The 12,573-nt window shown below is 46.2% G+C and overlaps 1 protein-coding gene across 1 annotated transcript; it reads left to right on the top strand.

Annotated features, from left to right (window-relative positions):
• Nucleotides 1-602: 602 nt before the first annotated feature.
• On the top strand, nucleotides 603-12,573 carry Pdcl3 (phosducin like 3). The gene is made up of 6 exons (XM_052745086.1): nucleotides 603-737; nucleotides 4,844-4,976; nucleotides 6,964-7,054; nucleotides 7,419-7,562; nucleotides 8,553-8,761; nucleotides 11,368-12,573. Exons 1-6 carry the CDS (start codon nucleotides 732-734, stop codon nucleotides 11,508-11,510), a joined length of 726 nt encoding a protein of 241 aa, XP_052601046.1. The 5' UTR covers nucleotides 603-731; the 3' UTR covers nucleotides 11,511-12,573.

Raw genomic sequence — 12,573 nt, 5'->3', positions numbered from 1 at the left:
GTAGGACGCATCTTTTAACACCAGGGAAGACTAGTGCTTGCAACTCCAGTTTGGAATGATATGGACAGGCCCTGGAGCCTACCGCCTGTGTTTCTGTTCATTGACATACAGCTCTGGCGTTCAACCAAATAAAATCACCGCTGTCTTTTCTTTTTGTGAGGAGTGAAAGGGGCATGGAACCCATAGATTACTGCTGTATCCGCAGATATAGGCTAGAATATGCTCTCAGTAAACAACCTTAGGAGCAACTAAAACCTCATCCATCACAGTAGAGGCAGTGGGTGACTTCCAGGTGACCCAGTGTTATTTTTAATTCTAGCATCGGATCACTGATAGGCAATTCTGTTTCTGACCAGTCGGTAGCGAAGAGGGGTCTGGACAGGATCGGGTTGGCTGCCGGGAAGTCGCAGGACCTACGGGTACCTCCTCACGCCAGCCCCCATTCACCAGACACTTTCCCTAACTAGGTAGCGCTTGGGATCAGCCCTGGGTGACGTCAACCCCGTCGTCCCACCCACCGGAGGCGTGTCCTGTCATTCACCGGCGCACACTAGTCGCACCAGTTTCCCGAAGACCTAGCGCAGACTCCAAGCCCTCACTTCCTCCTTGGCTTCACCCAGCTCGCTCCTGGGGGCGGGGCGAAGGACGGAGGGGAGGCGGTGCTGCGCCTGCGCGGAGAGGCTTCCAGGGTCTGGGACGCGGCCGCACTGATCTAAGTGACTGGAGGCAAGATGCAGGTGAGCGTGTCGTGGTCGGGACCCCAAGGCTAGGGTCGTTCGGTTTGGTGGGCTCGCGCCAGACCTGGAACCAGGTCTACACGAATTACCCCCGTTCGGCAGACTGCGGTGAGGCCGCGCAAAAAGGGCCTGCGCAGGCGCACTGCGAGAGGGCGGGTGTAGTCTCGCCAGACTTGGGCTGGGTGCTCCTGCTCGGGTGTGTCCTGCCCAGCAAATCTCTGTCGTTTGGGGGCCCCTGACCCTGGGGTCGTCCTCTTCCAGGTCTGATGAAGGCCTCGACTCTTCTGCCATCTAGAGTTGACTCTACCCAACGCTGGTGTTTCTGGGGGCGCTTTCTGGTTTCCAGAGCTGAGCCTAGGGCCAACTACAAGAGTTAATTTCCAAAATGAAGAAAATCAGAACCTTTAAGTTATTGTTTTTTGGTTGTTTTTTTTTTTTTTTCTGAGCCGGAATTTGCTAATAGTATTTGACAAAAGTTCAAAGAAAGTGCTAGAAAACGCCATAGAAATAAGATTCTTTTAAGAGCAAAAATCTGTGACGGCCGGATTTGTCACTGTCCAAGGAAGGACTTAGCCCTTCTATGTCGCTGTGTTTAAGAATTCTGAAGAGTCTGGATGGAGGGTAGATGGGGCGTACCGTTGTGGGCTCCGGCATTGGGGACTGGAGGGGTTTGCCGTCTGTTCATCCAGCAAGCCCACCACAAGCCAGGTACCCCTGGAAGGTAAAGAGAAAGTTGAGGAACTTCTCTGGACTCCTCTGCATTGTTGATTCTTCAGGTCCCTACTTAAAAACGTCACTCTTCACTTTCCCTGACCACCTTGCTAAAGGGAAACTTCACCTTTCTTGTGCTCTTGTCTCAGCCAGATTGTGACACAGAAGTGAGGTTGGAGCCTGGTTGGCCCACGGTCCTTCCCATGAGTTCATAAAATGAACCAAGTTCTGAGCCCTGTTATCAGTGTTCTGCTAAACCGTACCAACCCAAAATAATGGGGCCTCTGAGTTCCAGGTCTGGGACCACTTTGATCCTAGTCACTTTGGCTAACTGTTCCTTGTAGCAGTATCAGCTCCCATCCAAGTACCCTGCTTAGCTTCTGACCCAAGAAGATCGGGTAGGTTCAGGGTGGTATGGTTAGAGATGGCAGTGTCTTTCTGAGTGCCATACCTCACTGCACTTGGGAGGCAAGAGTTGGCTCAGCTGAAGGGAAGTGGCCTAGCATTTAGTGTTTAATAAACTTTAGCTGTCATGAGTGACTTGGGGGGTGGGGTCTGCTCTCCAGATTTATCCTTTAGACTTGATAAAGTTTAGAGAAATCTGTCAGCCTAGCCTCCTCCGCCCCAAGTCTACAGCAGCCTCTCAAGACTGAAGCTCAGAATGTCACAGTGTCTTCGCTTTGGGACCTTTACGTTTGTTGGTCCCTCTGCCTGAAATATTATTTTCTTTGTCTCCACTTTCCTCTTGTTGGGGGGAGGTGAGCCCGGCTTCCCTTAAAGAGACATTCTCAGCACTCCGAGATAAAGGTAAAACTTCTTTAATTAGTGTATAGCTGTATCCTGTTGCTCAGAGAGGCCCAGCTTCAAGCAGAAATCTTTCATGGTTTGTATAGGGTTAAGCATTGTCATAGTTTTGGGATCATCTCAGGGTGGTCTTTTTGCTGAAGCTGAAATTTGCAGGTTTCTGGTTAAGACAGAACTTGCTAAGTGGGTGTTGGTGGTGGTCACTTCTGAAGGAAGGAGAACAGATAGACGTAAACCCCCTTTACAAACAGCATAACCCAGTGTCTTAGTCAGGGTTACATATTGCTGTGATGACATCCCATTGACCAAAAGCAACTTGGGGAGGAAAGGGTTTATTTGGCTTACACTTCCATGTCATAATCCATCACTGAAGGAAATCATTGCAGAAATTCAGACAGGGTAGAATCCTGGAGGTAGGAGCTGATGCAGAGGCCATGGAGGAGTGCTGCTTACTGACTTGCTCCCCATGGCTTGCTCAGTCTTCTTTCTTATAGAACTCAGGACCAGCCCAGGGATGGCACCACCAACAATGGGCTGGGCCCTCCCCCATCAATCATTAATTAAGAAAATGCTTTACAGGCTTGTCTGCTTCCAGCCCAGTCTTCTGGAGGCGTCTTCTCAATTGAGGTTCCCTCCTCCCAGATGACTGTAGCTGGAGTCAAGTTGACATAAAACTAGCCAGCACAGTGAGCAGTTCAGTTTTAGCTCTGTCGTCTCAAGTCAGAGACAGTGTCGTACTTTGCTTCCTTATTCCTATGTAACCAAGTATTTCCTAAGTAAGCTTGTTAGTCACACTTAAGTCAAAGTTGCTATTTTCCTTTTCTCTTCCACTCTGGCTGACTCCTTTTCACCCGCATGTAATAATTAAATGTCCTCTCTGGAGAGCATCTCTGTCCGTTGTGTGAAATGTGGTCCCCTTTAACTCTAGACCAGTGGTTCTCAACCTTCCTAATGCTGCGGCCCTTTAATACGGTTCCTCATGTTGTGGTGACCCCCAACTATAAAATTATTTTGTTGCCATTGCATAACTGTAATTCTGCTACTGTTTCATTGAAATGTAAGTATCTGATATGCAAGATATCTGCATATGTGTCGCAACCTACAGGTTGAGAACTACTGTTCTAGACCAACAACCTGTTTGTCATCGTACTTGAAACAGCTTGTTTCCATATGTGCTTGTTTGCAGCCTACCTTTTCACCTTGGCTGTAGTGGCTCCTGTATCTATCATGCCCACTAGCACATCCTTCTTGGTTCCTGCCCAGTTCAGTAATTTGCCTGCTGTAGTGTCTTTGTTAGATTTCTATTGCTGTGGTAAAACACCATGACCAAAAGCAACTTAGGGAGAAAAGGGTTTTTTTTATCTTACAACTCTCAGGTCACAGTTCATCATTGAAAGACGTCACGACAGGAACCTTGAGGCAGGTTTGAGGAGCCAGGGACCTTTGGAGGAATGTTGCTTACTGGCTTGTTCCGCTTGGCTTGCTCAGTTTGCTTTCTCATGTATTTCAATACTGCCTTCTCTGGAGGTGGCACCGCCCACAGTGGACTGGGCCCTTCCACATCTGCCATCAATCAAGAACATTCCCCCACCAGGCTTGTCTACAGGCCAGGCTGATGTGACATTTGAGGTTCCCTCTTCTCACATGACTAGTTTGTGTCAAGTGGACAAAAACATCAACCAATCCACGTAGCCACTTAAAATCTGTTGCAGGAATCACGTCACTGTGAGATCTTAAAAGTCAGGGGCATCTCCAGTCATCACCTCCCTGGGCCTCAGAACTAGGAGACTTCAGAGGCACCCTGCAACCCCACTGTAGCTAGAGTTTTCCTGCCTGGCCCACAGTCAGGACAAATCTCTCTCACCTGCCAGTCCCACAGCCGCTCAGACCCGACCAAGTAAACACAGAGACTTATATTGGTTACAAACTGTATGGCCATGGCAGTCTTCTTGCTAACTGTTCTTACAGCTTAAATTAATCCATTTCTATAAATCTATACCTTGCCACGTGGCTTGTGGCTTACCGGCATCTTCACATGCTGCTTGTCATGGTGGCAGCTGGCAGTGTCTCTGCCTCAGCCTTCCACTTCCCAGAATTCTTCTCCTCCTTGTCCCGCCTATACTTCCTCCTGCCTGACTACTGGCCAATCAGTGTTTTATTTACTAACCAATCAGAGCAACACATTTGCCATACAGAACATCCCACAGCACCCCACAGTCCATATCTTTGTCAAATGATCAGATGGCTTCATGGTCAGATTCACTTTGGATAATGTCATAGGAATTCATTTTAGTTTTAAATAACATTTATTTAAATTATGAATGAACATACTAAACAGAAGGTAGATCAAAACCTTGGTTTCAGTATTGATGCCAATCAGTGCATCATTTCCTGAGTTTTACTCCAAAGCTGCCTCCTCAGAAAGACTACTGCAGGGGCGGTAGATCTTTCAATGCTCTCAGGAGTAGGCCACGGAGTAATTGAGCTTGAATTCCTCCTGTTCTCTACCTTTCCCGTTTCTCACATGGCCCCACGTTATGCCTTCTCTCCTGGACTCTGCCCTCACTGAGTCCTTGTCTTTGCTGTCCCAGGACCCCAATGCAGACACCGAGTGGAATGACATCTTACGCAAGAAGGGCATCCTGCCCCCGAAGGAGAGCCTGAAGGAACTGGAAAAGGAAGAAGCAGAAAAAGAGGAGCAGCAACTCCTTCAGCAGTCAGTGGGTGAGCTTGCTCATTTCTTCTATTGCTCTGTGGCTGGCTGGCTGTGGAAATGAGCCACTAACCGCTGTAGTAGAAGGACCTTCTGGGCAACAGCCAGGAGGCAGCGCTGGAGCCCTGGCATCAACCTTGTGAGTGATGGCTAGATAGGTAACCCCACAGAGGAGAGAGTGAGCCACCCTGGGGCCCATGGTCCTCGTCTCTCACAGGAGCACGTGGCTTTGGACAATGCCATCGAAATTTGTTCAACTTTTTAGTGTTTGTGTTCTTTTGAGGCTGTGTTTTATTAATCTTTGTGGCTTGGTTAAGAATATTGACATAGAATAGCTTACTTAATTTGAGGAAGCAGAAGATGTTTGAGATGATGCCTGGTGTCTGACAGAGGGGATTTCTCCAAGGGCTCCCCACCTGCATCAGCTTCCCCCAGCGTTGGTCCAAAGGTGTCTGATCCCTGCTGAATCAGAATGTGTGTGAGAGGCCAAGGCATCCGAATGGTAGACAGGTGCCTTCGGGGGTTTCGGATACTTCCCAGCTGAGAGATGTTGATCAACAGAGCTGGTACTTTTGCCCTGTTCATATGTGAAAAAAATTGTTTAGAGGAAGATGTCATAAGATGAATCTAGTTTATTGAATGATTTTTGTGTGTTGGGTGTTGTTCTGAGAAATGGAGATTTAGTGGAACACAGGCTGGACAAAAGTCATATGTCTTTATATTTCAGTAGCAACAGAAGTAAAAGGGATAAGGCTGGGGAGGGTTAGGAAGGTTGGACAGTGGGATAGATAGTGTTTTCAGTTGGGCAGAGGGGGCCTCACTGAGATGACATTTGAGTAGACCTGAAGGAGGCGAGGTGAGGTTAAGTAAGCTACTTTAGCAAGTAGAAAGCTGGCTTGGGATCCTAGAGAATCCATGAGGAGGTCTTCATGACAGGGAAAGCAGTAGAAAGTTTACAAGAGCCTGCCCACTTGGACCCTGAATCGCCTAGTAAAGAGCCCAGCTTTTTTTTTTTTTTTTGCCAAGATGGGAAGTTACTGGAGGTTGAAACAGAATGGCATGCCCTGTATTTTAACAGCACCATCTTACTGAGCACAGACAGTACCTGGATGTCCAAAGTCAGGGAACAGGGAGAGCAGTCTAATGCAGTTATTCAGGCAAGAGACACCATTGACTTGGACCCGTGTGGCAGTGGAGGAGAGGACCAGTGGTCAGAGCTGGGCATAGGGTGAAGGAGGGCCGGCAGAATTTGCCGATGGCTCCCAGTGTTGTGTGAGAGAGAAAAGACAAGGAAGCCTGCCAGGCTTGCATAGTCTGAGGGGTAGAGGTCTGCTCCTGGCATGAGTGAAGAAGGCTGAAAGAGCCAGGCCGTGGTGCTTGGGTCTGAGATAAGCTGGGAGACAACCCCACTTCTAGAGCCAGCCTCTGAGCGAGCTCACATAGCACAGGACAGTTTGCCAATGTCATGTACAGTGTAGGTGACATGAGAAGTGTTAGGACATCCGGTCCATGAGCGTGTCCCTGGAGACGAGAGCCGGCAGCGTCAGGCAAAGGTGACTCCTGTTTCATGAATCTGGGAAACTTGTCATTTGTATTCACACAGAGTAATGCGACAGTAAGAAGGGTGGTGGTGGGACCGTCTTTTTTATTTATTTATTTATTTTTAGTTTTAGTTTTTAAAGGTTTATTTGTTTTATGTATATGAGTACACCTTTATTTCAGAAGAGGGCATCAGATCCCACTATAGATGGTTGCGAGCCTCCATGTGGTTGCTGGGAGTTGAACTCAGGACCTCTGGAAGAGCAGCCAATGCTCTCAACCACTGAGCCATCTCTCCAGCCCGGGACCGTCTTTTTAAACAGTACCTTAGTTTTTGTCTCCGTGGGCTGGGCCTTCAGGAGTGGTGTGCACATACGTAGGAGAACAGCGAAAACATGAAGATGTGTGTGTGTGTTCATCTTTTCATTTTTATGCTCCTGTCAATGAAACGAAATTCAGTGAAAACATACGAAGACATGACTTTGGAAGAGCTGGAGGAGAATGAGGATGAGTTCAACGAGGAGGATGAACGTGCCATCGAGATATACCGGTCAGTGCCATCTTCAGGGACGGCGTGGGGTTTGGGGGCTGCTGAGATGTGTGTTCTTTGAACATCGGGAATGAACATGCCATCGAGATGTACCGGTTAGTGCCATCCATAGGGATGGCGTGGGGTTTGGGGGGCACTGAGATGTGTGTTCTTTGAACATTGGGAACAAATGTGCCATCGAGATGTACCGGTTAGTGCCATCTGCAGGGATGGCGCGGGGTTTGGCGGGTGCTGAGATGTGTGTTCTTTATCATGAGGCCGATCACTCAGCCCGATCACAGGGATTGTCTTCTGAAAGTTGCGCGTGCGTGCTTGTGTGCAAGTGTCCATCTGTGTACTTACGTGCGGTCTCCCTGTTGTGCAGGCAGCAAAGGCTGGCTGAGTGGAAGGCGACTCAGCTGAAGAACAAATTTGGAGAAGTTTTAGAGATCTCAGGAAAGGATTATGTTCAGGAAGTCACCAGAGCTGGCGAGGGCTTGTGGGTGATCTTACACCTGTACAAGCAAGGGTGAGCTGATCTCCGCACGGTCTGTAAAGCGTTGGGTTGAATTTCTGTTCAGTCCGTATGGGGCTTAACCTATAGAGGAGGTTTGGTTTTTATGTTTTGTTTGTGTGTTTTACCTGCACTTGGGGTCTTTGTTTTTGTGGCTGATTGGCCCAAGCCTTAGTGCTCAGTTTTTAATCTCAAGACTTTTAAATTAAATTTGTGAGTAATGTGTGTCTATTAAAAGCGTAGAGCAAGGACTTAAATTTCTTTTATTAAAAAAAAAAAAGAATTCTGCCAAGTACGGTAGTACATACTAGCACTCCCAGCATGAGAGGCTGAGGCCAGAGGACTGTGACAAGAGTTCAAGTCTAGCCTGGGCTACATAGCAGAATCGAGGACAGCGTGGGTTACATGGCAAGACCCAAATCTTAAAAAACAAAACCCACAAAAGCTCAGATCAGGTTACCCTTCCCTGGAGAGGAACTGGCATTTGAGAATTCTGTGAAACCGCCGACTTAGAGATGGCCAGGGTGACCTTGAGATGGTAACTGCCGAGAGATGCTGTGGCCGCCTGTGTTTCCTTGTCCTTCACCTGGGGGCGGGGGGGGGGGGGGGGGGGGGGGGGGGGGGGGGGGGGGGGGGGGGGGGGGGGGGGGGGGGGGGGGGGGGGGGGGGGGGGGGGGGGGGGGGCAAGCTCGGTTGGAAATCACTTCAAGGCAGGAAGTGCTTTCTGGTCTGTTTCCTAAATGACCCTCACAGAAAGACATAACAGTTTTCAAAACTATCAAAGCTGCGTTCCCAGACTTACTGTTAAATTAAATTTGGATTTGGATGTAGAATTACTCACTTTCCCTGAACACACTACAATGGATATTATTTTTTTTTTTTTAGAAATGTGAGTCCATCCTGCTGTCACAAACACCCTGTGAAGCCCTTCTGGGGTTTCTGTGTTGGCTCTGCCCTGTCTGCTCGTAGATCACAGCCGCTCTGTTTTCTCTTCTCGCGCTCCAGGATTCCCCTCTGTTCCTTGATAAACCAGCACTTGAGCGGACTGGCCAGGAAGTTTCCCGACGTGAAGTTTATCAAAGCCATTTCAACGACCTGCATCCCCAATTACCCCGATAGGAATCTGCCCACGGTGTTCGTCTACCTGGAAGGTGACATCAAGGCCCAGTTCATTGGCCCTCTGGTGTTCGGCGGCATGAACCTGACGAGAGATGGTGAGGGGCTCTTGACGGCTTGAGGGTCTTGTGAGAGGTGGGCAGGGACACCCCCCGACAGGGAGTGCCAGCTTCCTAGAGAGGTGTCATGGCTTATCCAGTTTACCTCTGCTGAGCGCATGGAATTTCTTACTCCTGCAGCGTCAGCAGGAGCAGTGAGCTGGGCTCTCTTGTTCTCGGTGAGAGGAGACACCCTGGACTCACCTTTACCTCAGATTAACATCAAGTATATTTCCCTTATCTGGTTGAATGTTACGTTTTCAGGTGGAGCTTAAGATCACAGTTTTTGTTTTTAGTTTAGCTTACGTGATAATGACACTTGCTTATATGTGTGTTTGTGTTTTCCTTTTGTCTTAGTTGACTCCCAGTAGTTTTTTAATTTTAAATTTCATTTAATTCTTGTCTCTTAACATATTCCTTTATACCTGCTACCCATAGGGGTGTTAAAATATATATGACACATGACTCAGAATCTGAGGCTAGAGGCATCTCTGTCAAGTGAAATTCTTTATCTCTTCGGTGAAATATAATCCCTCCAACTGCTTTACTTCTCTTCAAAAATATACTTTTTAAACATGGTTTTATGTACTTTCACACTCATTTATTCAGCCTAGAAAGTACAGACATGGCCACATACATGAGACATGTCAGTTATATTCCAGTGTTCAGACGCATACGGTGTTACAAATTAATACATACCTGATTTTGTTCTTGTGGTTCTTATACTGTGAGATGAGGTTATGGCTTAGTCCATTTTCTCTTCTGAAAGCAAAAACATCTGAAGGAGGTTTACTTTGGCTTCTGCTTCTGAAGGCTGAGACGTCAGAGGCGCAGCGCAGACTTCTGTTGGCTTCTGGAGAAGTGTGTCCTGGTGGAGAAGGGGGAGGCAATGCGGAAGGAGGATGTGTGGGAGCGACTGAGAGGGCGTGGCAAGCTTGCTGTGTAGTCACATCCTGTTTCTTTGCCTTTTTGTTTTTTGTTTGTTTGTTTGTTTTGTTTTTTTTTGAGACTGGGTTTCTCTGTAGCCCTGGCTGCCTGGCTATACTGGAACTCTCTGTAGACCAGGCTGACCTTGAACTCACAGAGATCCGCCAGCCTCTGCCTCCCGACTTCTGGGCTTAACGGCCACCTGCAACCCACTTTCTGGAGAATCAGTGTAGTCTTGTGACATTAGTCCCTCTTAAATGCCCCAGCGCCAGACTACTGTAGGGACAACTGAAGTCACCATCAGTTCTGGTGACTCAAGGCACACCTTGTGTAACTAGCAGTTCTGGTGAGGTACACCATGTCTAACTTGTAGTTCCAGTGAGGCATGCCATGTCTAACTAGCAGCTCTAGTGAGGCACGCCAGGTCTAACTACCAGTGTACAGCTGGTGCTACTGCCTTTATTTCCAGAAAAGTTCTTACTTGAGGGTTAGTACATCTGTATATATAATGACTGTAAGTGAATAGTAATGTTGAATGCGTGTGTGTGTGTGTGTGTGTGTGTGTGTGTGTGTGTATACATATAAATAAATACAGTCTTGAGTCAAGAATCAGAAACCTTATTTTTTTTCCTGTAAAGAGCCTGTTTTCACAGCATTCAACCATAATACCTGGAGCTAAAAATACTCAAGGCTTATTATCATCTTGGTGGTGCACACTGCCTCTGGCATTACTGAGGTGTGGCTCATTAAAAAAAAAAGCTTAAGGTTATTAAGGGGTACCACGCGTTCACCGCAAGATCGCAGTCAGTTGAGCTCAGTTGTCACCTCGCTCCCTTACCCCCTCTCATTGGTGACAGCATTACGTCTACTTTCTAAGCATGTTTGAGGTATGTAGTTCCTTATTAGCTGTGATCACCAGGCTGCCCCTTAGGCCCTCAGAGCTTTTCATCTTACATTGGAAGGTTTTTTACCATTTGACTGTCTGGTTTTATCTCCCACTCCTGGCAACCACTCCTCAAGCCCTGTTTCATGAAGGACTTTAGATAATAAAGTTTGATAAACTAGAGCTGGCTGTCAATTGTGGGACTGTCCAGTTAAGAAAGCCGAGCTACCTGGGGTCTTCGACGGCACCTGATTTTGCTCCCCAGGTCTCCCATGTGTGGCGTTTCACTGATGGTAAGAGTGGAGTTTAAAATACAGGAATGTGTTCTTGGGCATCTATTTTGATTTACATGAATGTTTTGAGTTGAGTGGATAGGATATCAGACCCCGTGAAGCTGGAAATTTTTCTTTTATTAATTAAAATGAGATTTTAATTACTGTTGGGTTCAGCCTTACTGTAGTGGTGGTTCCTCTGAATGCTCCATGAGGAAGCTGAGAAGGGGTAGCACTGGCCGACAGGCTGTTGTCATTTTCACGCAGGTTCCAGTTTATACAGTATGTCATTTGCTCATCACTTGAAAAGGCACTTCAAGTTTTCTTTCCTAAGAGTTTAAATTTTTTTCCCCTCCTATCTCTTTCAAACGGCACTAAAATGGTCATCAAATTTTGATGGTCTTTTTTTTTTTTTTTTTTTTAACCCTCTCAGGAAAAATTTAAATTGTCTTATGGGCTTTGGGTGGGGACCCCTTTGAGGGGACCTGGTGCCTTATGCTATTTGCTTTTTCTTTGTCTCGCAGAGTTGGAGTGGAAACTGTCGGAGTCAGGAGCAATCAAGACAGACCTGGAGGAGAACCCCAGGAAGCCGGTTGAAGATGTCTTGCTGTCCTCAGTGCGAGGCTCTGTCCCCATGAGAAGGGACAGCGATTCTGAGGGCGACTAAGAAAGCAGCCACTGTACCTTTTTGAACTTTCTTGATAGGACGTATTGTCTGGATTTTTAATAAGGAGGAAAAAGCAAAAATTTATCGTATTTTGGTTTTTAACCTTTTTATAATTATTTAAATTTTATACATTCAGAAATCATCGCTGGAAATTTTATTAAATTCCTTGGAACTCTTTTTAAATTAATAATGTTTCTTTAAGAAAAATTTAAACAAGCTTTATGCCAAATATCTGTTTTCCTACATGTATTTCAGCAAACCATGAAACTGTTTAGTATTTTTTGACATGCGACTGTGTAGAAAAGAATATGGAGTTGTTTTTTGTTTGTTAATAATGTGAATAAATTAACTGTTTAAAAAATAATTGCAAAAAATGAGAAGCTTTATAGCTAGACTGTTTTATTTTCATTTTATAAAGCTAGCAAAAGAACTATCAGCTAAAAATATATCAGCTAAAATATATATATATAGGAATAATCTCCAAGTGGGGGAAAAATCTTAATGTGTGTCCTGTTTGAAGAAATGGCTGAAAATATTTTTGAAACAAATACTGTTTTTATCAAATTAGCTGACAGATATCAACTTACTGCTGTGTTTGTTTTCAGTGAAGTCTTCTAATTAAGCTAATGTGTATCTCAGACTGTTAAGATGCCAGCTGTTGTTTGTGATGGTGGCGCACACCTTTAACCCCAGTACTGAGGGGCTGGGGCAGGCAGGTCTTGTTCAAGGCCAGGCTGCTTTACAAAGTTCCAAGCTAGCCAAGGCTACACCACCAAGACCCTGTCATAAAAGCAAAACCAAGATACCTGAAAAGATAGAAGCTTTATTTTGACTATCAGGTCCTGGTTAGATTTGCTTTCTGGAAATAAGGTTTACAATCTTAGAGATAAAGAGTCTAAGAACAGAGTTTGTTCAGATTATATTGTACATTTTATTTTTTGTGGGTAATTCAAAGACTGAGAGGGAGCAGGGACCCACTTTGTATGTGAGAATGTCTTGTTTTCTGTTATGTGAGAGCCCACGCTGCTGAATTAAAGCACACCTTTTGAGGTGTTTAGTGGCA

This window comes from Peromyscus californicus, unplaced genomic scaffold (genome assembly GCF_007827085.1).
Source record: "Peromyscus californicus insignis strain IS unplaced genomic scaffold, ASM782708v3 Scaffold_19__1_contigs__length_69161282, whole genome shotgun sequence".
Lineage (NCBI taxonomy): Eukaryota > Metazoa > Chordata > Mammalia > Rodentia > Cricetidae > Peromyscus > Peromyscus californicus.
The sequence above is the reverse complement of the archived record's forward strand: the minus strand, read 5'-3'. Positions and strand labels throughout refer to the sequence as shown.